Genomic DNA, 25,467 nt, shown 5'->3' on the forward strand with positions numbered 1-25,467 from the left:
AAGTAATATGGGGTTTGGGGAATACATTTAAGATCATGGGAGTGGGCATGTCATGTCGCTCGGTGTGCCTGCAGCTTTCCCACTCAGTGCATTTTTAAAAAAAAAATACAGATTCAATATTGTTGGAATTACAAATCTGGAAAAAGTCTGTTTTGCTCATTTTTCTCTCTTTAATTCAGATTTATATGTGTGTATGTGTCTTTTCACTCTTCACCTCTCATTTTCTCCACAAATATCTAACTCTCTTGGAAGACTCTTGAAACAGCTTATGCTTATGCTTTGAACTGGATGTCCTTTTTTAAAATGTATATTTATTAAAATTTTTGAAAAGTAGATTAAAAACTAAAAGAATATAGAATAAAAAAGAAGGAAAAGAAAAGAAAAAAAATAAGTACATGAAAAAAGAAGGAAAAGAAACAAAGAAGTAGTTTTCAATTTTCTCTACAACAATTATGGGTACAAAATTACCTCTTACTTTATGATTACAAAAAAATCTTTTTACTATAACCTATTGGGGGGGGGGAGGAAGGAGCAAATATAATTACAAAGTTACCTGTTACACCTTGGTTATAAAAAAATCTTTTTGCTATAATCTATTTCTTCTAATTATCCAAACCATAAATCAAAAGTTCATTTTTTTTTCTTTTTGACACCAAAAGTCTGTAAGGGCTTTTCAGTCTCCAGTGAATGTAAATATTGTCTTTTCGCTAACCATCTCTGCAAGTTCCATTATTTTTACAAACCATTCCTCCACTGTGCGTAACACTGAGTCTTTCCATCTTTGTACATGTAATAAACTTGCTGCAATTTTCATGTATGAAAACGAAGTTCCATGACAATTTTCCAACAGTTTGTACATCAACTCTGAAAGCTGATCCTCCTGTTTCAATTATATATTAATCTTTAAGGTCTTCTGATTTACTGTATATATTTATATCCAAAACGTTCTAGCTTTTTTTACAGAAAGTCTGTACTCCAAAATGATAAATGTCTTCAAATTGTTCATATTTCCAAGATACATTTGAGATACCTTTATTCAGGGCTTTTTGTTTCTCATAGAACGCCCAGAACGGAGTTCCGGCACCTTTTTTGGATGGAACCTTGTAGGGTAGGCAAGGCGGGTTGTATGACATGTGTGAGTTCTGGCACCTTTTTTTTTTATAGAAAAAAAGCACTGCCTTTATTCATTCTAGATAATTTCTCTGGTGACGTATATCAATGATATATCACTTTATAAAAATTCTTTCAGCCATATATTTTCCCATTGTTCCACTTGTATATATTACAACGAACACTTTGAGCCCCCCCCTTTTTAATGTCCATTTACTTGTTCTTCTTCTGTTTTAAATTTCAATGAAAGCTTATACATTTTTGAAAACGACATGTTCATCATTTGTACCCAGTTCTATTTCAGATCACAATATTCAAAACCATAAATCCTTTTGTTTATTTAAACCTCTCTAATTGTACATATGAAAACCATTGGCACCATATCCATCCGCTACCAGTTCTTCTCTTGATTTTATTTTATATTCCCCTTAAAAAAGTTCCAGCATATTCAGGCGCAAAAGTTCAGGACCATTGAGAAAGTTGCAGCATAGTTGATTTATTCAAATTTATATGCAAGAATATAGTCAACTCACAGTCAGCACTATATTGGCTCTAGATAAGGCTCAATGGAATTCACGGGGAGGGGCTAAACCTGTATCTCTTGTGGCAACGCAGCTGATGGTGTGTTTAACTCCGCTCGCCAGCCCTGTCTGATCTTCTTGTAAAATATCTCACTACAAGGTAATGTTTACTAATCTTGTCTTGTCTTAAAAAATACTTCTTGAACTGAGAACCACAAATTTGCTTTTGGGCACAACTTGGATTTGTATCTATTCAGTACGGAATGCCTGACCAACAGGTGCTCCTTGACATTCAGCCACAACTGACCTCAACGTTTCTGTGGTTAAGCAAGGCAGTGGTGAAGCGAATTTTGCCCCATTTTACAACCTTTTTTTGCCACAGCTGTTAAAGAATCACTGCAGTTGTTAAGTGAATCACGTAGTTGTTAAGTGAATCTGGCTTCCCCCATTGACTTAGCTTGATGGAAGCCATTTAGGAAGGTTACAAACATGACAGTGTTACTGTCCTAAATACATGCTAGTTACCGATTGCCCAAATTTTGATCACATGACTATGGGGACTCTGCAGCGGTCATGTGTGAAAACCAGTCATAAGTCAATTTTTTCAGTGCTGTTGTAACTTCAAAAGGTCGACCACCTGTAATAGTTTCTAAAATCTATATTAACCCTACCATTATCATACCTTAAATATCTATGCCTCTCAAATCTCAGTTGATGTTGTTCTGATTTCAAAAGCCTTCTATTTCTCAGTAATACCCACTCTTTCACCCAAGCTAAACAACAAGCTGTAAAATATAATTTCAAATCAGGTAAACCCAATCCTCTTTCCTTTGCTTCTTACAGCACCCTATATTTAACTCGTGTTTCCTCCATCCCTCTTCCATATAGATTAAGATATACCTTTCTGCCATTGTTTAAATGGTGCAACAGTTGTCAAAACAGGTATGGTCTGAAACAAAAATAGCATTCCAGGTAAAACATTCATCTTAATCACAGAAATTCTCTCCAGCAAGACGTGGGTCTCCTTTCTGTAAGTCAGCATACCTGATGGACTGCAGCAGACCCAGGATCTAACGACTTCCGTTTTCTCTCCTTTTCCAAACAAGGGAGTTATTAACTTGACAGGGAATTTAAACATTGAAAGCCCCAGATGTGCATGTTGCAGTGAAACCTATACTCAGAAGAAAATGAATCTCAGCGGGTCTAATTGCATCCAGGAGGTGGGTGAAAAGAGAAAATAACATTCTGAGACTGTGCTGGATATTGTCTCGTCCTGTGATACTTTGGTTCACACTGATTTCTTTTTCGTAAGCAGACTTTTTTTTTTTCAGATAATATTGTTTATTTCTTTCTCATATTCCAAAGAGTAAAAAAGTACCTAAGGACTATATCCAATCAAGACCTGTCCAATTAGTTGAATATACATTTTTATTTACAAAAAAACCCCTCCAAACCTTATCTGATGATCATAGTTTTTTTTTTAAAAAAAGTAATCAAAATCTGTATTTGATAGTGTTGCAGATAAAAATGCATTTTTAAATATATATTTGGTATTATTATGTCTAGGAGAGGAATAGACATTTACAAAAATGATATTTGGCCTCTGCAATGACATCCTGGATAGTTTTGCTGAAGACATTAAATCTTATGAAAATAGTGACAAAATAATGTGTAAAGAATACACACAAAATAGCTGGTCTGGATGTTTTGAAGTGATTCCCTTGAGTGGATTGGTGCACTCATGGGTCAACACAAAAATGAACTTAAATCATTTTTCTTTCAAAAGCAAAATAAAGTAAGGGACTATCTAACTTTAGAGGAGAAGCTGTTATTCAGTATGCTGCTCAGAATCACAGAACTTTAGTCGTACAGCCTTATAAATCTTGGCAATAAATAAATAAACTAAATAACAAGACAGCGCAGATAAGTAATTGTGAAAAGTTGGCCCACCGTGAACTGCCACTTGAATTCAGATTAGTCCTCAATTTGCAATCATTTGTTTAGTGACCATTCAAAGTCACAATGGCCCTGAAAAAAGTGACTTATAATCGGCTTTCACACTGATGACCATTGCAGCATCCCCACAATCACATGGTCAAAATTTGGCAACTGGCAAATATTTACAATGTTCACAGATTCACCTGGGTCATATGATCGCCATTTGCAACCTTCCCAGCCAGCTTCAGACAAAACAAAGTCATTGTGGGAAGCTAGATTCACTTTGTGACCATGTGATTCACTTAACAACTGCATGGATTTGCTTAACCACTGTGGCAAAATGTTGTAGAATTGGGCACGACTCACTTAACAGACAGCTTTCTTAGCACTAGAAATTCTAGTCTCAGTTGTGGTTATAAATTGAGGATGACCTTTGCCACTTGAAGCAATGCTATTCAGAGTTGCAGAAATCAACCCAAGTCAACTTTATAGCCTACTGGGGAATGCTACCCCTTGCACAGTTGCTGTTTTATGTGCTTAGAACAGCTCAGTAGAAAAACAGTGCAGATAGCCATGTGGTGTCAAGGTATATAAGATATTTTTCTTGGTAGTGTGATGTCTGAGACTTAGAACACACTCTCCAAGCTAACAAAAGAGTCTCTCTGCACCCTACTTTCCCCCCTCCTCTAAACCGACTTTATGACTTTGGTATTGTTGATGTCAGTGTCCCTTGGTGATTGAGTTTTGTGCCTTGCAGTCTTATAATGTTACCACTGTTCGGTGCCATGGGGTTTCAGGAATTTTTTTTCACTTCAGTTTTATTGCTGGTAGTAGCCAAGCATTTGGAAGCAAGGAATTCATGGCTGTCCTCCATTTCCTCTCCCTCAGTTATGGAAAGGGAGGGAGTTACAATGATGATGATGATTAGATATGCACAGCTATGAATAAAAATTCAGTGTTGTTATTTTAAAGCCAATGTGGAACAGCACATTCATTTAGAAGCTTTATTTTAAGAAATGTTTGAAATGGTCTGTGAGACCTTCCATGTTGCATGGGGTTGCAAAGTTGTACTTGTGGCTTTCAATGTGGATTTTGCTATAAACACAGATGATAAGGTACAAAGAACCATTTATACTCCTCCAACTTCTCCCACAATTACAATGCTATGCATTGATGTAGGTTTTTTAAAAAAATTGTTACAAACAGAGGATATTGCATTGTATTCACTGACATGTGAGAAGAAAGCCACAGTTGTGTATTTGTATGTGTGTTGGTGTGTGTTGGTGTGTGTGTGTGTGTGTGTGTGTGTGTGTGTGTGAATAGCAGCACAATGGAGCATTGGAAACAAAAGGGACTTCAGCTGTTGTGAGTTTATTCTCTGCTATGGAACCCATTTTATTTCTCATGCAGTTTAATATCTAGCCAGAAGATGGCACTCCCTGATTTACAAAGAGTTCTGGAGGTGCCAAAGTGATAAAGTTGGGAGATCTGGCTAAAGCAGGGGATCTTCAAACTTGGCCTTTTTATGACTTGTGGACTTCAACTCCCAGAATTCCTCAGCACGCTGGCTGAGGAATTCTGGAAGTCCACAAGTCATAAAAGGGCCAAGTTTGAAGACCCCTAGGCTAAAGTATTTCACACAATTTCTAAATAGTTCTGTTTCAGAGAAGACCTTGTGAAAAGAAAGACAGCATTTGTCCTGAAGAAAACAAAACGTTATCATAGCCTGGGTTTTTCCTAGAGAACTGAGGAGACCTGAATTTTTTAAATTGTCCAGGATTGCAATTTTTTTCCCTGCAATTCTGTTTCTCTAAAGGGCAGTATTTCTCAAGCTTGGCAAAATTAAGATATGTAAAATCAACTCCCAGAATTCCCCAGCCTGCTGGCTGAGGAATTCTGGGAGTTGAAGTCCACACATCTTTAAGTTGCTGAAGTTGAGAAACACTGCCCATGTATTGATATTTGGAGCAGAGCTCAGTATTTTGGGAAGCCACTTTTGTCTTTTCACTTTAAAAAAAAAAGCAAGATTTAAGCCTTTATGAAGGCTAGGAGATGTGGCCAACATTTGGGAAAATCTCAGGTCAAGAACAGAGAAATTTCATGGCCAAATTAAGGGGCCTTGTGCAAGCTATCACAGAACTAAATTGTGTTAATTTCCTTGCCTCTGTTACTGAGAGATATGCAATTAGATCACCACATCTATGGAGTTTATGGTTTTCCCTTGTCTTGGCACAAAATTTCAGTCTTTTTTTTTTTTTTTGCAAATCCAGTTCAACCTAAGAAAAAGTTTAACTTGACATAGAGTAGATCTCACCTGGTCCTTGTGCTATTTATCTATTTTTTGTTTGAGAGATAACTACTTGACCACCTTATATTTAGATACTAAGCAGTTAATTTCCAACATAATACTTCAGAAATAACTTAAAAAGAATTTAGTAAATTGGTATGTTTATTTTAATGCCTCTACAACCACCTCCCTTTCCTAAGTGGATGCTTATATTTATAACTAGGAGAAACCTCACCAGCAAATAATTTCCACAGATTACCTTACTCTTAAAGGTATGGGAGAAGTTTGGCATCTCAACGGAAAGTAGAAAAGCTTTGAAAGAGGGACATTTAGAGTTCAAGTCTCTCTTCTACCAAATCCCTGGTGAAGTAATTCTAATTGAGAATTACACTGGATTTTGAAGAGAGTTGGATGCTGGGAAGTTTAGGCAGGCCGAAGACGCTTCACAAAATGGCAGCCAGACAGAGAGAGTGCCCATGACCAAACATCTCTTCATCAGAAGGCAAATGCTCACTTTTCTCCTTGCCCCCCCCCCACAGGAGCCATCTGTGTCCCCAGATTATCTTGGTCAATTTCCTTCATAAGTGGGCACAACTTTTATCTAGAAGGCCTCTCTTTCCTTTGTAGCAAAACAATTTCCCATTTATTAATTAAAATACAGGTAGTCCTTGACTTACAACAATGCATTTAGTGACCGTTCAGAGTTACAATGGCACTGAAAAAAGTGACTTATGACCGTTTTTGACACCTAAAACCATTGAGCATCCCCATGGTCACATGATCAAAATTAAGACGCTTAGCAACTGACTCATATTTATGACAGTTGGAGTGTCTAGGGATATGTGATCACCTTTTGTGACTTTTTGACAAGCAAGGGCAGTGGGGAAGCCCTTAACAACTGTGGCAAGAAAGGTCATAGAATGGGGCAAAACCAACTTAACAAACGTCTCACTTAACAACAGAAATTTTGGGCTCAATTGTGGTTGTAAGTTGAAGGCTACCTGTAATCTAACCCAACTAGATAGGACGGGGATCCTGACAAATATCCAGAGAAGTAGTCATGGGTATATTGGTGACTACAATGAAGCTACCTAACCCCTATAGACAGGATCATCCATAGACACTGCTGAGGCTCTATTGCTTCTCCATAATTTAGGAAAGTCTATTGAGCGTGTATTAGCTATTACGATTTGTGGAAAGTAACAAGCTCCATCAGGATTATTGTATGTTCTGAAGAACAGCATCACCTAAGTATAGTTTGCACGTTGCTGATTGTAAAGCTACTGTAAATTGTCCCACATGGCAATATGATGTTCAGTCCAAAAATAATTCCTTTTTTCACATTGGTATGTGTCCCCGCCCCACCTTTTTCTTTATTTTGCCAGCATATCTCATCTTCCTTCTAGGACAAATCTGGGGCTCCCCAGATGTTGCTGGTTTGCAGTCTCCTGCCTCCCTTATCCTTGGCCTCTTGTTTGAGACATTAGGAGCCTGCCATTTTTTTTTTAGCTCTAGTAGTCTCTGGGGACTGTAGAGTTGCAACTAGAAATGGCTGCTGGTGATTTAAAGAGTGAAACTAAAACATGATGTCGCTTCACGAATCCAAGAGCATCTTCTCAGTCCCAGAGCTCAGTTTTTCTACTTAGAGATGTTGGTCAGGATGACTTGTAGAAGGCTTTGATGTATAGAAAATGCAATGCAAGTTAAGAATAGCAACAGGGCAGCAGAGTGGGCCACGTTGCTGTTACATATCTACAATGAGGAGACAGTCTATCCTTTCTCTCCATTTCTAGCCTGTCTTTGTCTCCAAGTATCTTGCAATGCATGTTTTGCCCCTTGGTAGCTGCAAGGCAGGCCAAGGGCCCCATTACCAAGAATTACAAATCCCTTGCAGCTTTTTTTTATTTTTTCATTCTTGATCATAATGTAAGGCATTTACATCAGGTTTGTAGCCAGGCACTTCTCTATTTAACCATACTTAGTTAAAAGTATCTTCCAAATAAAGCTATAGTTTGGATCCTTCCTTCCTTCCTTCCTTCCTTCCTTCCTTCCTTCCTTCCTTCCTTCCTTCCTTCCTTCCTTCCTTCCTTCACCAGGCATTAATATAAAAGAATATTCTTTTATTAATATTCATATAACAGCTTGGAACATATTTAGAACAGTCTTAAAATACAACTTAGATTAAAAATAGCTTAAAAGAGCAACAGTTGCAAGCAGGCTCCACAGCTGAAAGTTTACATATCTCAAGAAGTACCTTTCAATCATCTAATAAAGGCAATTTTATTTCAAAACCCGGCAATCTTCTGTGGGTATGAACATTTAGAGTAGTGTAATCATAATTTCGCAAGTGTCCTGTATATGCTGTCCTTGGTTTGAAAAGCAAAAACTTTCTCCAGCAAGGTCATCAACATAATCAAAAGGGTAAGGTTGCTTTTTGCAGCTTGCACAGTTGGTGCAGAATTGCATCTGTTTGCTTCCTTTGAACCAATCAGTGTCACACTACTAATCATGGGGTTCTCGGCTGTTGGAGCTTTGAACAGACCTGTTCACTCTCTCTCTCTCTCTACACACACACACACACACACACACACACAGAGAGAGAGAGAGAGAGAGAGACAGACAGACAGACAGACAGACAGACAGACAGAGAAGGAAAAGGAGAGAGAGAAAAAGAGAGAGAGACAGGGAGAGAGAGAGACAAAGAAAGAGAGACAGAGAAGAGAGTGAGAGAAGGACAGTGAGATGAGAGAGAGAGACAGAGAGAGAGAAGGAAAAGGAGGGAGGAAAAGGAGGGAGGAAAAAATAGAAAGAGACAGGAGAGAGATAGAGACAAAGAAAGATAGAGACAGAGAGGAGAGAGAGTGAGAGAAGGGGAGATAGACAGAAAGAGACACACACAGAGAGAGAGAGAGACAGAGTGAGAAGAAGACACACACACACACACACACAGAGGGAGGGAGGGAGGGAGGGAGGGAGAGATTTCAGAAGGAATGTTTAATCTGTATATTTTTACACACTCAAGTATATGCACACTGGTCTCTTAAGGAGCAAATGCCTTGGGGTATTTTTTTTTCCCCCAAAAGAGAAAATAAGATATAGATACTGTCTACTTTTTGCATAGGGAAAATACTATTTTTGAAGACCTGTTTTTCCCCAGGGCTGGCTCAGAATGGGGGGGCAAGCCAAACCTAGGTGTGTTGTGTGCTATATTGTGACTATTCTAATTCAATGTCTTCTGCCTGAGTATTATTAGAGGATTTCTAAGAGTTTCATGCCTCCAGCAGGAAATGGAATTTGATGACCGTTCCCTGTTTTAGGAGGGTAAAGAAGGGGGCTGGGAAACATATCTGCAAAGGGGGGGGGGGGTTGGAAGAAAGGAAAGGAAGAGAGGGAGGGGAGAGGAGGAAAGAGGGTGTGTTTCTGCTCAGGCTCAAGAGACCAGAGACTCCCAGGTTCTATATAACAGCAGGGACAACGGGAGATCTCTTTTGCCGGGAAGAATAAGGCAAGTGGGGAGGTGGGTGGCTACCGATGGAGCCCAGTTCAGAACCTGTCACCAGCTGAACAGCGGTAGAGTTATCAGCCACAAATTTGGGTGCAGAGAAAACATGAAGGTAAGCAAGAAGCAAAGTGTGTGTGTGTGTGTGTGTGTGTGTCTTTGACAGTGTATGGTCCTGGAGGGAGCTGGATATTGTCCTTATCCGTTCCTTGCTTGGGGCTCCAGGAATGTTCAGGAAAGCCCTTCTTCTTCCTTCAAATTGTGGGCAGATGCAGGAAGAGATTCAGAGTTTGTGCATTAATGTAAAAGACTGCAGGATGGGCTGACACCCTCTTAAAAGGAAGTTCTACTTGTAAGGGAAGGTGATATAGATTGTGATGACGGGAGTTTGCTGGAGAGATGGAGGGTGTCGCTTTTTTTACTTTTGTCCCAAGTTTTTTGATATCATTTTTTCCCCAAAGATGATTAACAACCTTTTTTTAAAAAAAATAAAACAATTAAACAGTCAGTTCAGGCTTCATATGCAGAAACCTGTGTTTTAAATTTTAAAAAGTGAGAACTATTGTGCTGAATCGGTCCAGGGAATCATTTTGACATTGGCAAGCTGTGGCACTTGCTTATCACGGGCAATGATGAGAAATGTTAGGAGTTGAGCGATGCTTGGAAAACAGCAGGTTGTTGAATTTATCATCTGTCCCATCCAGTCAGGAGGATGACAGTCCCTCCCTTGTTCTATGTTAGCATTTAATATTTGGATGTATAGGTGGGCCTTGCTTAGTGACTGCCTCATTTAGTGACTGTTTCGGTTATTGCAGTGATGAAAAAAACAACAACCAATTCCCACATTTATAACCTACGACAGAGCTGAAAAGCCGAAATAAGTTCATAAGCATAGTCACAGTTTCACTTAGTGACTGCTTTGCTCAATGAACAAGTTGCCAGTCTCAATTGTGGTCACTAACTAAATAAATACGCCTGAAAACTGAAGCCTCTTGTTACATCCTCATCCACAAACCTGTTTGAATCCAGAAACAAACAAACACAAAGTAATAGTATAGGATCCTTTGCAGCTGTTGGAAAAGTTGGACGACTAAAGATACATCTATAATGGTGTTCCATTGTACAGGATTCTACTGTATCCAAAGCATTCATTGCTGAAAGGTTGAAAAGTGAGATGGATTGATTGCACAGTAATAGAATGGCATCCAGTTATGTTATTAATATAAGGATGTTATATTTTACCTTGGGCACATCCTCTAGAAAGATTGACCATTCATTCCTTATTAACCCAAGTCAAAAGGCTAGGCACTCGCTTTCAGTAATGGTATCCAGAGATGGTTCTTTACTCTTAGCTGCCTCTTTTGCTCATTGGATCTCTGATTGAGAGGCGATGAGCAAGGAAGTGACAGAACAGCACTGGAGGGAAAGAGATAGTGAACAAATAACTTACAAAGAGAACATAATGAAGCTTACAGAAAAAAGGACAGCTAGAATGCAGATGTTTGGGGTAGCCCCACCTCTCAAAAATGCATACCATTTTAATATCCTGAAAGGGGATAGAAGAGAACCAGTGTGTTTCTACTTTACAAAGGCATTTCTGTCTTCTTGCTCTGAGCGTATTTCCACTTGCCACAGGCAAGCTAATGGTTGGTGGTTTTAACAAATCTGGATATGTCTCAGAGTTATAATCTAAAATTAAATATATATATAAGCTTGGAAGAAGCAATACTGAAGACCATAGTAGGATGGGTTTCCAATGGTTCCAGTAAAAAATGCCATGATGGGAATGGAGCAAAAGTTTAAGACTTTATCTAGAGTCTAGAACGATAACGCTAATTGTGATTCCTCTGCTTCAACAGGAAATGTAGATGAGCTTTTGATCTGTTCTGGTTGTCCATTCGCTCCATTCTTGGAGCTATTTGCCGAGCTTGAGAATAGGCATACAATCCCCAGCAGGTGGCGGTTAACCTTGGCTGGTCCCCAAAATGGTAAGCAGAGTCATATCGGGAAAGTTTGCGGAGGGGAGACTAGCAGGAAATCCCAGAACTATAAGTTAGAGCAGGAAGTAGGAAGAAACATCCTGGAAGAAGGCAGTGGCTAATTACTCCCATGTGACTTTCAAGAAAAAAAAAGATTATTTATTTTCATATATTTGAACATGAATATGACTTGAAGGATTTATTTTACAGGACTATCATAAGAAGACTGATTATTATTATCATGGTTTGTCACACAGTCAGCCAATGGTTAGATGGGATTTGGCATTTTTATCTACGGTACCTGTTGTGTACTTCCCAAGGACCTGGGATTGGCAGATATTGTTGTTCAATGGCGTTAAAGATATTATCACAAGATGTAAGCTGTTCCACATAAAGCTGCCTTTTGCAATTGACTGGTGGTGACCTTATCATTTCCAGTGGTGCTCCAGATGTTTGCCACTTATTACTACTGGACTCTGTCTTTCCCACAAAGCTTCTAGAGTTTCTGCATGCCAATCTATTGACAGGGAAGAGAAACTGGGAAAGCGTATCTTTTTTTCAATATTGCATTTAATTTGCTGGACCATCCTAGGTAGCCAGAATGCGACATCAGCTTGCAACTCTGCCAATCCTTATCCACTCAATGCTGAGCTCTACCATCTGATATATGCTTCTAGCCATTCTTTCGAGCTACCGATGGGGATTAATTTCTCTCTAAAGCTATTTTCCTTGATTTTCCTTAAAATGTATGAAACATGAAAAGGGCAGGATCCCATGGCATTAAAAATTAGAAAAGGAAGAGTTACATGCCAAAAAAAGTTGACCATTTCCCATGGCCACCTTCAGAGTCATTCTCATGAGATAATCCCAGATTTATTTATTTATTTAGCATATGGCATACAATATCAGGGAAATCTACAAATGCTAGACACAATGCAGTCCTGACAGCCTAAATTGCTAGTACATTCTGTTCAGCGCTTGGGTGCCTGTCCTTAGTGCACTGCAGGGGGCAAACTAGCTTACTCCAGTTGACTAGCAATGGTAGGTTTGCTGGCTCTTCTGGACTCCTCTGCCGATCTAGTCATGCCTTGCTTCGGGTCCAGCCAGGTCCAGTGCCGGCTTCTGCTTTCTTCACACACACAAGCACAGCTACGTTCTCCCCACCTAAATGGTACCCATTTATCTACTCGCAAAACTGCATGCTTTCGAACTGCTGGCTGGGCAGGAGCTAGGAACCAAGTAACTTTGCGGCATTAGCCAGCCTCATTGATTCTTTGGTTTGGTTCGCCCTGCTTATCAGCTTAGTTTATCGTCTCAGCCAAATAATTTGATACGTTTTTAATGAGCTATGAGTAATCTCTATAGTACGTCATTGAAGGGATGTAGTACTCTCCAACATTTAGCAGTGCTGTGATAACGGATAGCTAATAGTATTTTAGTTTGCAGATTGAGGAGGCAGGAGAAAGAGAGAGTGATTTGGTTTGGAATCCTTTCAGGCGAGATTTATTTTTCTATGGCACAATGGCCTGCGTTGCTCATGGAGTTTTAGAAAAAAAAATCCTGATGATTTCATCTTCCACTGACAATTGTCAAGTTTTTTCCCAGCACTTCTTTCCTAATCCTTTCTTTCTAGGGGGAGGGGAAAAAATTAAGGGAATGTGCAGTCTGCTTTTTTATATTTATGATGCTGAGGGTGATCTGTCTACTCTAAAGCTCCCTGTACCAGAGCATGTGTGTGTGTGTGTGTGTGTGTGTGTGTGTTGTAGAAATGCAAATTAATACTCCAGCACTTTAAACAATATCTGCACTCATACCTAACCATTGTCCAACTATGTTCTGACAACACTTATTATTATGTTTATTTTTAATTTGTTTATACTTATGTTAAAGGGGAGTTAAAGCGCATTATGGACTTGGTTATTTATATAGTTGGTTAATGTTAGTTAGAGTTTGATTATTATATTTGTAACCCTGTACTCAGCTCTGGGAAGAGGGGGAGGGAGAGGGGGGTTTAGGGTGGATGGGTTTTGGGGTGTATACTGTAATTTTTATAAAACTTTTCAATAAAATATATATATATTTGCACTCACACCTAACCATTGTCCAACTATGTTCTGACAACACTCTTTTTCGGCTACGTTCTTAGGATGCTGTCTTTATCTTATCCCTAGTGTATTAGTGAGTGTATGTATCCTTAGCTTTAACCAGTGTTATTTTTCCCCTTGTTCCAGACTCCTCCAAGCTGTGTAAAATCTGTTAGGCTTTGTCACTCATTACTTTCACTGGCAGTGGCCAGGAAGAGAAGCAATAACAACAGACCATGGATTGGCAATGGAGACAGGAGATTTCATGCCAATATAGTTTTCTGCTGGCCTGAGGATGGATAATCTTCAGTATCACTTAGGTGAGATGTGCAGTGTAGAAATTTAATGAATAAACAAACAAACAAATGTCATTGCTCCTTAGTGGAGAAAGACTTTTAGGAATGAGGTTTTTGTTTTTAATGAAATATCAGGATCCACCAGATGGAACTTGTAAAAAAAAAAAAACCTATGATCTTAACCATGCTATCACTGATGATGTTACTTAGTTAGGTAATGAAACATCTGCAGGAAAACAGCTAAGCTCACAAAGCATCAACGTTTTTACAGTTCAGCCTTGAGAATGAAATGGAATGGAATATTCTTTTGTGTGATTGGACACACAAATAGTATCTTTCATTGATGCCATGCTCTTAGTTATAAGGAGTTAACTCTAAAGTTAAAAAAAAAAATCTAAAAAAATGTAACTAGATGAGAATTGAATAGGGCTCCAGTGTCTTTATATACACCATTGATGTAACCACTGGCCTTTTCCTCTCCACTTTAGTTTCTAATAGTAGTACTAGAGATATTAATAATATTTTACCATTGTTGATGGCTGTAATCCCTATCTGCTTCTTTGGACATTGTCCCATGGACATTGTCTTTGGCTCACTGTAGAGTTATGGATTTGTATCCAAAAGTTTTGAAATAAAAAAAATAGTTTATTGTCCTACATGACCCATCAGAATTAAGTTATTGCGAGAAGCATGCAACCTTCATCTATGTATTAGGAGACTGACTTCTCGTTGTCTTTCCCTCTTTCTCTTTGCTGAGCTGAAGATCTGGTGCCTTTTCAAATGTGACATCCTTCCCATAGGAGAAAATCTATGCTGTACATCAGGTATAGCAATGTGATTAATTGTGTGGACAAGGGGAACTGACAGCTCTTTCCAAATATTTCATTTGGCATAATCTGTGATTTCTCTGTGTCTGCTACATAGCAATCCCTTTTGGAGAAGATAATATTCATAAGGTAGGGTTTACCAACAAAACAGGTCCTGCTAGCAAATCCAATTTACAGTATTTAGAGGCAAGAGAAATGATTTGGCAATTTGCAACCTAGAGCTAGTCTGAACTTTTGACTGGGGGGGGGGATGTTGCTTCTCTTTATATGATCTTGCCCTTCCAGTTGGGCTGGACCTTTTCTATTTTTGCTATAGTTCCTTCACTCCTTCTCCTCTTTTTTTTTTTTTATATCTAAAACAGTTTGGAAGTACAGTAATGTTCCTTATCAGATTAAGGAAGGCTATGAGGGACAAAATTACTTGTACAAATCTTGCTTTTATTAAGGCTCACTTATTTGCCTATGTAGGACTGTGATGAACTAAACATTCTGCCTCTTGACAGGTAGAGGAAAATGCAAGGAGTTACAGAGGTCATGCTGGACCTTTTTTTTTTTTGGTTACCAGTGTGATGTAGTAGATAAGGCACCAGGCTAGATACCAGGAGACTGCCTTAGGCACAAAGTCAGCTCTGTGTCCTTGGGTCAATCACTTTCTCTCAGCCTTAGGAAGCAGGCAATGGCAAACCTCTTCCAAAAACTTTGCCAAGCAAATTGGAGAATATATATTTAATTTTCATTCTTTTAAAATGAAAATAGAATGAAAACAAATTTTATTTTTGTCCTGGCCACCAATCTATCCTTGGCATGCTTCTCAAAGATCACAATGTGACACTTAACTTAAATGCATCTGGGATATCAAAGATGTAATTTCTTCACAATTTAAGGTCTCCCTATAGAGTAGTAAGAATAGTGAGAGAGCTCATGAGTTTTTTGGCTGAATATTCTAGTAGCTGACAAGGATAGGTCAGCAAGCAGAATCCCTGAATGCTGTATCTGCCTTCCTGAACATATTTGGGTAGTATCACAAACTATAAACCCAAAAGGATGATGCATAAAGTTGTTGTGATGATTGTGTAGGAGACCCTGGTGCCAGGCTCAAGGAATCCCTTCCTCAAAACCAGCTCTGCTTAGAAGTCTGTCCTACAGACTCATTTGTTTCTCAGTCAGTGGATCCTTTTCTTAACCCGGAGAATCTGTGTAATGTACAGTACTGCTAGCCTATGGAAATTAATGAAAAACTGAACAAAGTTGGGTTTGAATCCCTGATTTTTAAGGGCTCTTTTTTTTTTAATAATGAAACCACCAAATGCTAGAAAATTAGTTCAGCAGAGCAATAGTTCTCAACTCAGCAACTTGAGATGGGTGGACTTCATTCTTTTAAAATGAAAATAGAATGAAAACAAATTTCATTTTTGAATTCCCATGGCAGTATGACCATGGAATTCTGGGAGTTGAAGTCCACATGTCTTAAAGTTGCTGAGGTTTAAAAATAGTGCTCTTTTCCCCTGCCTGAGCTGTTCATTTTCTACTTGCAGGAATTCTGTGTGTGTATCTCTATGTGTGCCTGAGGAGGTTGCCCTTATGACATACAGTCATCCCAATAGTCACTCTCCTGCATCATTCACAGACAGACAGACTGACTTCTTTTAGAATCTCTATGCAATCCTTGGTCTCATTTGTCTCTTTCCTTATATCCTCTGCTAAACTCTTGATGCAAAGGCCCAGACTTGGAGGGTTGACCTAGAGCCCTCTGCACCTCTGCCAGGGAATGCATCCTTCTTTCCCTGCTGCTGCCTCCTTTTCCATTACCTCCCTGCAAGGGGAAGGAGCCATTGTGAATCAGGAAATGGAGCTCCCTTGACAGCTTGCCCTGAACTCGCAGCCCAGCTCGGCTCCTGCCTCATTGTTTCCAGCCTCACATCCTCCAAGGGATGGGCTGGTTTGAGAAGCCAGCAGAAGTGTAGCTGACGGCAGCCCCTGGCACTGTGCAGAGGGCTGGCGCCTTTTGGTGGTGTGAGGCGGTGTGAGGCGGTGGGATCTGCGCTCAAGCATTTTGGCAAGCCAAGGCTCAGAGGCACAAGTAGGATTCATGTGTCATTGTCTCCTCGGTCACCATGAAGCCCCGGAACACGGTGGAAACCCTCCTGAGAGCCCTGGGGAGAAGAGAAAGTGCCCGAATACCAAGTGGCTGCCGGGTAGGTGTTTGGAGGGCAGGGGAAGTTCTTGGATAAAGAAGGAAGGCAGGGGTGGAGTGGGAGATGTGGTTTTTCTCTCAAACTGTATAACAGACTTTGACTGCGATGGTGTTTGCTGGATTTAGCGGTATCAGTTCCCATCATCCCTAGTCTTTGATTTTCCAAGTCATTTGATGTACAGAGTGAAATAAACAAGGAGAGTTTAATGGGATAGCAAATTTGCTGGCTTAGTCCCTCATTCTTTTTTTTTTTTCTTTCTTTCTTTTTTCTTTTTTGAAAGTTTGCTCACTTAAGAAAGTAGCCAGTAACTAGGATCTCTCACTACTTTCCTGCTGAAACACCCTCTTGCTTCGCCTTGCCCCAAAAAGTTTAGTACAAAGGAACAGCTTTAGTCGTGTTTTTCCTCTGGCTAACTTAACATGACTATACTTCTAAAAGTGTACAGTTACTGTGTGCCTCCCGACACACACATACTCTTTTCCAATGGGTTGTCTTTGTTGTTACAGTGATGTTAAATGCAAAAATACTCAGGAGGGTGCGGATGAACTAATCTGATGAATTTTGCTTCCGTGCTTGAGAGCTAATTTTGACATTTGCTTCGTATTGCCACAGTCTTAAGACCCCAGCTGAGCTAAAGCTGATTAGCCAAATCCCATGTCAGCCTGTTTGAGCCATTTCCTGATATGTATTTTAAGAAACAGCTTTGTTTGGTTTCCCTTTTTTAAAAAAGTGGCTGAGATTTTAAATGATTCAATCAGACAAGCAACTTGATGCCCTCCAGATGTTTGGACAAGGACCCCCCCCCATTCCTTCCTCTTAGCCATGGTGGGACTCATGGGGGTAAAATCCAAAACATCTGGAGGACATCAGATGGGCTATCCTTAAGTTAAATCTTGATCAGTTGCACATAAGCCTCACACTAGTTTTGGTGAAAGAGAACATCTGAAATGAAATGAGACTAAATCAGTGCACAAAATCATTTAACCTGCAGCACTCTAGAGTCTGGAATAGTGTTTATACAAAGACAGGAGAAAAGGAGTGTTAAAGAGCTTTGATGGTTTGCATCTCATCTGATGATCCTGGAAATTGCCTCCATAGAAAAAGTTGTATGCTGGATCCAAAGTGCTATAGGATGATATAGATGGATGGATGGATGGATGGATGGATGGATGGATGGGTGACCACATTTCACTCTGCAAAATTTCTGAGCTAGGACCTCGAAGCTCCAAATTAACTCAAGGTGGTAGTAAAAGCTGATTTTTCTGTTTGCTGCCATCCAGTACAGGTAGTCCTCAACTTATGGCCACAACTGAGCTGAAAATTTATGTGGCCAAGAAATTTGTTAAGTGAGGTTTGTCACTTTGTTTGTTTTTATGACCTTTGCCACATTTGTTAAGTGAATCAGTGCAGTCGTTAAATTAGTAACCCGGTTGTTAAGTGAATCTGGTTTTTCCATTGACTTTGCTTGTCAGAAGGTGGCAAAAGGGGATCACATGACACCCCCCCACCGGGGACACTGCAACTATCATAAATGTGAGTCAGTTTTCAAGCATCCAAATGTCAATCATGTGACCATAGAGGAATGCTGCAATGATCATAAGTGCCAAAAATGGTCCTAAGTCACTTTTTTCAGTGCCATTTTAACTTTGAATGGTCACTAAACGAACTGTTGTAAGTTGAGGATGATCTGTAGTTGCCCAGATGTTTACAATCTAAGTACAATTGTATATTCTGATTTCCCCGTTCCAAAATGGCTGCTGGCCTCACCCACTTTTGTGGTGTGGCCCTTAAGCTGGTGGCAATTAAGCAGACCTTTGTGGAGTCCATGTGGACCGTCTCAGAGGCTATCAAAGCAGACATATCCTTTCTCCCTCACAGACACCTGATGTACACACTGTATTATTTAACAAACACACCTCTCATCTCTATTCCTTCTCACCCCACCAGTTCAAGGATCATCTGGCAAACAGGAGCTGAGTGCTTGGTTTTGTGCCATTAATAATTGCAGTATGGGAGTTAATCCACTTCACATTAAGATCCAAGAATGGCATCTTTGATAGCCAAAGGCTGCCTGTGGGCTGCTTGTTGTCTAAGGGTGCTGCAGGATCTTTTTCAGGTCCTGGAGTGGGTGCGCCAGGAGCTCTGCTCCAGTAATTAGACAAGGCCAGGATAGAAACAAAACCTGATTTCGTTGCCTTTTAAATTAAAGCTGAAATAATGAAATGCTGTGAAGAGGATTACTTCCTTAGCAGCAACTAATTTCCCTGACTGCCATATTAAAAAAAATGATAATTTGGCAGCAATTGGCAGAAGGACCGTTGAAGTTGCATTGAAGGTTTTGGGCTTCAGGTTGTGAAGCACTGATCTTGGGACTGTTCATAGTTACCTGTTCACATTGCTTGATTGTTGCACTACTAAATAAGGATTTGCAATTGCACGTGTCAAAGATCAACTCAGAGATTAGCCATTGCAAGCAGGATAAGTTTATCCTGCACCCCCACGTACATCATGGTCTTTCACTTGATATCCTCCAATTGTGTTGAGGCAACTAACTGGAAATTATGGGACTTGCAATCCCAATGTATCTGGATCATGCAAGGATGGGAAAGGTTGATATGATGGAATTAAGGATGCCTGATTTTTTTATCTGGCAATAATACTTGTTTGCCTTTTAAAAGCTCCAGGGCTGTTGTGTCTCCTTCCTGATTTCACTGCTAATTCCTTCATCCTCCTTTCTCTTTTTCTTCAGGTCTTGAAACAAACTCTAATTTCTTTTACAGAGTTGCAGGAGTAAAAGGAATGGGAGAGTAGAAGACGGGGAGACCTGGATTCTCTTTCACATAGGTAGAACTTTTTAAAGCTAAAAATAGGCAGTTATTAATTTGCTCGAAATGCCACAAAAAGAATTCTGAGAACCAGTTTGTTGCTGTGGTTAAGGTGCTAACTAGAATCTGGGAGTTCTAGTTTGTGGTGTGCTGGTAAATATTTATCAACCCACTGTCTACTGTCACCATCATGCCATGCTGCCAGACATCAAACAATTGATTGATGTACCAAGTATAGGGGCTTAGCTGTGCTATCAAAATGTATCAGTTGCTCTGGCAAGCTGATACCTCTTGGCTCTAGCACACCGCTGGTTCTAGTCCAGGAATGTCAAACTCGTGACGTGTCGTGACATATCGTGACTTTTTTTTTATTGCCAGAAATGGGGTGAACGCAGTTTTGGCATGACGCATCTGGCCCATTGGGCCGGCAGTTTGATACCCCGTTCTAGTCCTTCCTTAGATACTAACAGCAACAGTGTCTCTCTTTCAGTCCAGCCCGCTTCACAGGATTGTTTTTGTAGGGAAATAAGAAGAAGGGGCATTATGTACACTTGAGTTTTACAAAATAAAGGTGGGAAATAAATCTAATAATAATATATCGTAGGAGCAGATCTCCGGTTGCCGACCCCCCCCTTATGGTCAGGGATAGGTAAATTTCAACTTTATTTCATATGTTCATTGACCAAATTCTAAAAGCACAAAAAACCTAGATATGCCCTTCTTGGTGGCATTCCAGGAAGGAGGATAAAGAGATGGGAATTAAGAGAGAGACTACTGAAAAAAAAGGTCAGGAAGGAAGTGGCTGGCAGAAAGAGGGAGAAAGAAGAGATGAAACCATGTACTTTTGTTCCAGAAGTTGGGCTCATCCGCTTTTAATGTTTGTTTTCTAAATTTTCTCTGAAAAATTCATCTACTCCCCCAAATTGTTCCTATGTCCTGCCTTCTGAAGAACAATAGTGAACATATTGGAAACAAACAACCATGGTTTGATGGCTTTAGAGCCCCAGAAGTCACATCCTCAAAATTAAGCAGCAAATTATTAAACAAACTACACCATTTCCCACCAATTTGGAGTAGGAAGCAAATTGGGCATGATAAGACTGAGTCTAGAAAAGTGGACAGACAACACACACACTGGTGATCTCATTACATAATTGTCCTGCCCAGTGTGACCATGCATTCTCCCAAAGTTACCTGTCCCAAATTAGAGGAACTTTAGAACATGCTACAGTATTATACCCACTGTGGCTTTTCGCTGCAGAAGGTTACCCAGCACAAGGCATATTTGGCATAGACTGTTGCTTCCAATCTGCAACTATGGGCTGATAACTATGATTTGCCTGATTAGATTCTTCTTGAATGAAGATCAAGTGAACATGGGAAGAAGCTCTCTGTCCACTGGTATGTTTGGGGGGGAAAAAACCCTCTTTTTCCTATAGTTTATTAGGAATGACCTTGCTCCTCTGGGGGAAGACCTCCGGCCATCTTTCCAGGAGACCTGAGAATGCTGAGTAAACAGGAAATCAGCTGAAAAAAATTGCTGAGCTATCCTTCTCCTAAAAGGCCCCAACTGTGTAATCCTTCTTTACACTGTGAGGTCCATAGCAAAATCTCAGGAGCTATTAGAAGAGCTAATGGGGCAGGAAACTGCTCAAGGGTGCTTGCGTTAGAGTCCCATGGCAATAGTGCAGCAGCTCCAGATGTTTCAGTCATGCTTGTGCAGCTGCAGTGTGCATGCTAAATATGGTGAATGACAGACAAAGTAATCCCTCTCTGCCCAATCCTGTATCCCATTTTGAAACAGGTATAGTGTTGCAGAAATATGCCAGCAAAAGATTTAACAAGAACTTCTGGTTCAAGAAAAAACTAAAGGCAAATTAAGATTTGCCACACAATCTCCAAGGGTTCTTAATTTCCAGTTGTCTTGACAATTGGCATCACCAGGTGCATGTTTGCAACTGGTTGGAAAGATCGCCAGTTCACCAGCAGAGCACATCAATAGAAACACTCTTATTTTATTTAATAAGTTTATATGCCACCTGCCTCACTCTGAAAAATAAGTCTACTATAAACCAAACCTTCCTCCTACTGAAGGTCTCATTACACAAAATCTTAATATTGTAACTGGAGGAAACTAGGAACCTGAGTGGTAGAAATCTCCCAGTAAACCTTATCAGCTAATTGAAGAAGTAATTATTTACCACATTTGGCAAAGTCTAACAGCAACGATGAATTCTCTTCTTCCAAATTAGCTTGCTGAAAAAGGGACAAACAAGGAATGAAATCCTCTGTGAATGAGCTGGTGGAACTCAAGGTGTCACTAAAACACAAAGTTAAGCCTAATAATATTAGCCATTCATGCTCTGCCAAATGCTTCATATTAGAATTCCTGGACTAGCTAAGCCTGCAGTTTTAACTATGCTTTCTTATACTGTTTACTATACCATAAAGCTTGGTTTCTAACCACAGTGACTAAGCTCCCTGCTTTGCTACTGCTGAATGGTGGCTTTCAGGAGAAGGAACTGACTGGTCTGTTGAGTAATGTACTGTATTGAAGCACCATCATTGCAACTTGCAACTCAGGAGAGATCTGGTAGGATTCAGAAGCAGAAGGACTCTGTCTGGACTTAAAGCAGCTGCTGATTTGGTAGCATTTGCTGGTTGATTGATAAATCTGAACAACTTCCTATGAGCATGAGCTGATCTCTGTTCTTCTCTCTTTCCTTGTAAATATGCTTGCCTGCCTGCCCATCCATCTGCTTCCTTGGTCATCTGTCAGTTGTATCCAGCGGTGGGATTCAGCCAGTTTGCACCACTTCGGCAGAACCGGTAGCTATTTTTTTGTTGCCCAAGTATGGACTTCCGGAAGTAGCATCCACACAAAGAACCAGTTGTTCACATATTTGAATCCCACCACTGAAGTTTGGTGTTACTGTTATAGGTTTTTTTGAATGAATGCAATCAGTTCTAGTTGTCCACTGGTCATGTGAATACATTGACTCATGTTGGGGTTTTTTTTTTCCCTACCCAAGCAACCTCTTTCATGGTGTAAATCTTTTATGAAGGGTATTTCTACTCTGGCCTCACTAACTGATTTAGAACACCTCATTGCCCTTCTCACAGCATTATCTATTGTGTTGACCACTGCTCCTTCCATTTCACCAATAGATGCAAGTGATGATCAGCAGCATCAGGTTCCCCCCCCCTTATTATGCGTATCTTGATTTTGCACTGGATTTGTTTTCTTGGGAATTAAATGATCTCCCTACTCTGATAAGTGTTGAAACCCTCCTATTCAATTTGAAAACAAAAACAAAAGAATGCCAAGAGGGGAGATCAAATATATCTTGGTCCTAATGTGGAGGAAAAGGTTGAGGAGTGGAGTGTGGGACAAGGATCAAATTCCCACCAATAGGAAATGGTCCTCCTCCAAATTCAGCTGTATCAGTTGCATCTGCATTGATTCCTTCTGCATGGCTACCCAGCTGGAAATTAATCAGCAGCTGATAAGTGGGAAAAGACCATGAAGAACAGAGATGATCAGGGAGTGGTGCAGAAGTTTTGTGTGTGGACTGACCTGAAGGTTATCAATTGCTTCCTTAGGGTTAGGGTTTTTTTTTTTTTTTAATGGAACAAATCAAGACACCCATGAAAATGTTTCTGTAAGTCCATTCACATCTCAGCATGACAGCAAGTTTGGTGTTACAGGTAGTCCTCCAACTAACAACAGTTCATTTAATGCAGGGGTCTTCAAATTGAATTGAATTTTATTATAAAATTTAACATGAATAGTTTATTATCCTTAAAAATCATGAATATATAAGAAGAATATCAAATTAATATTAATACATCCATCATCATAATCATCAACTTCCTAATGTTATTCCTGCAAGTGTAGTTCCTTGCAGAGTTTTAGAACAGATTACAAATAAATTGAACAAAGAAACAAAGAGATTATGTGTGAACTCCTTGGAAAAGAACAGGGTGATTACCAAAAAGCATGGATTTGTCAAGAAGACAGTTGCCAGGCTAATCTTCTCCCAAATACACAAGATAGGAAACATGACCACATGAGCTAACTCTACTTTATTAGAAAAATGCATCAAGAAAATCTTACAAGTCTGAAAGTACAAATCTCCCACCAATTCTTTTTAATGCCTGAAAAGTTAGTGAAGATACTTTCTGATTTTCTTTCTTGTCCAGTTACGCAGCTGTGCTCTTCCCCCCCCCATCAGTTGATTCTCTAGGGCAGGGGTCTTCAAACTTGGCCCTTTTATGACTTGCGGACTTCAACTCCCAGAATTCCTCAGCCAGCGTGCCTGGCTGAGGAATTCTGGGAGTTGAAGTCCGCAAGTCATAAAAGGGCCAAGTTTGAAGACCCCTGCATTGAATGTCTGTTGAAAGTTACAACAGCACTGAAAAAAAGTTGACTTATGATCATTTTTCACACTTACGACTGTTGCAGCATCCCCGTGGTCACGTGATCAAAATTCAGATGTTTGGCAACTGGTTCATATTTATGACGGTTACAATGTCCTGGGGTGATGTGATTCCTAATTGTGGCCTTCTAATAAGCAAACTCAATGGGGAAAGCCAGTTTCACTTAACAACCATATTACTAACTTAGCATACGCAACGATTCACTTAAAAACTGTGGCAAGAAAAGTCGTAAAATGGGGCAAAACTCACTTAACAAAAGTTTCACTTAGCAACCTAAATTTTGGGCTCAGTTGTGGTCGTATCTCGAGGACTACCTGCATATTGTTATAGGTTTTCTTGAGTGAATACAATCAGTTCTGACTGTCCATGAAGGGCTAGATCAATTTCAGTTTATGATGGGACCTAATAAGAAACTCTTTGAGAACCTGAAAACAGTATTTTGAGCATCTGAAAGCAGCAGCTTTTTTCCTGAACTAAACTGCTGACGTTTTGTCTTTATCTGGATGCAGACCAGAAGGGAAATCCTTCTTTAAAGTTTTTTTTTTTTTTTAACAATCCTGAGACAGGAAGGATGGAGTTGGTACATTTGTGTGGCCAAACCTATCAAGTGCTCCCTCAAGTGGGACATTTCTTTGTGATAACCTTGCACTTTACTTCGATGCCTGTTTAAGAATTTACCTATTAAAATGCTGGATTAAAGCTGAAAGGTGTAATAGAAAAAAAAAGGGGATCCTAGGGAATGCACAGTTTTTCAATACTATATTTTAGGCCACTAAGTATCACAAGAGGCAGGGCAACAGTTTCAAGAGGGAGGCCAAATACTCTTAATTTCCTCCTCCTTTCTCCTCCTTAATTGCGCCACTGTAATTAGGCAGTTTGCACCGGCTTTGACAATTTTTAGCAGGCTTCAGAGGCCACAAAAGAGAGGATGAAGCACCATATGTTACCCGCTGTCTGTCAACTCCTGCATCAGTTGGCAGCTCTTTTATGACCACTTGGCTTCTGTGCTCTCGGCACTGCTGAGAGTTGGTCGTGGCTGTTGCTGAATAATTGTGTTGAAATGTCCAGGAATGTAACTAAAAGGACAGTCTCTTGGATAGGTTTCCCAAACCTTTGATTTATGTTTCATGTACAAAAGATGGGGGTTTGCCTAACCAACCATTTTCCAAACAGGTCAGCAGCCAAGAAGGAAACCAGGGGGATGTGGGAGTGGGGAGAGAGAAAGAGAATGCCCAAGCATCTACATACCTTTCTTCATTTCTACCATTTCATTCCAAACAGTTGGAAAGCCCAAAGCAAGGAAAAGAAAGGGATGGGTGAGAGCCAGGAAATGACATTAATCATAAAGTATGGCAAGGAAACAGACCGGATTAGGTTTCCTCTTTACAATGATGAGCTGTGCATGGCAGGGAAGCCAGCCAACTAATTTGCTGGCCACAGTGAAATAGGCAATATTGAGTTTTGTT

The 25,467-nt window shown here is 39.9% G+C and overlaps 1 protein-coding gene across 4 annotated transcripts in view; it reads left to right on the forward strand.

The window, feature by feature from the left end:
* The window catches only part of TNS2 (tensin 2), a 140,348-nt gene that overhangs the window by 24,437 nt on the left and 90,444 nt on the right, over positions 1-25,467 (forward strand). Inside the window, exon 1 of one of the 4 annotated variants that reach the window (XM_039344755.1) lies at positions 9,302-9,470. The exons of 2 other annotated variants lie outside the window; for them this stretch is intronic. In XM_039344755.1, coding sequence (XP_039200689.1) covers positions 9,465-9,470 — 6 coding nt within the window. In that variant the 5' untranslated portion in view covers positions 9,302-9,464. Of the gene's footprint in view, positions 1-9,301; positions 9,471-16,510; positions 16,737-25,467 lie in introns of those variants that run through there. One more of the 4 variants, XM_039344752.1, reaches the window with a different exon arrangement.

This window comes from Crotalus tigris, unplaced genomic scaffold (genome assembly GCF_016545835.1).
Source record: "Crotalus tigris isolate CLP2741 ecotype Arizona unplaced genomic scaffold, ASM1654583v1 scf7180000017937.1871474, whole genome shotgun sequence".
Taxonomy (NCBI): domain Eukaryota; kingdom Metazoa; phylum Chordata; class Lepidosauria; order Squamata; family Viperidae; genus Crotalus; species Crotalus tigris.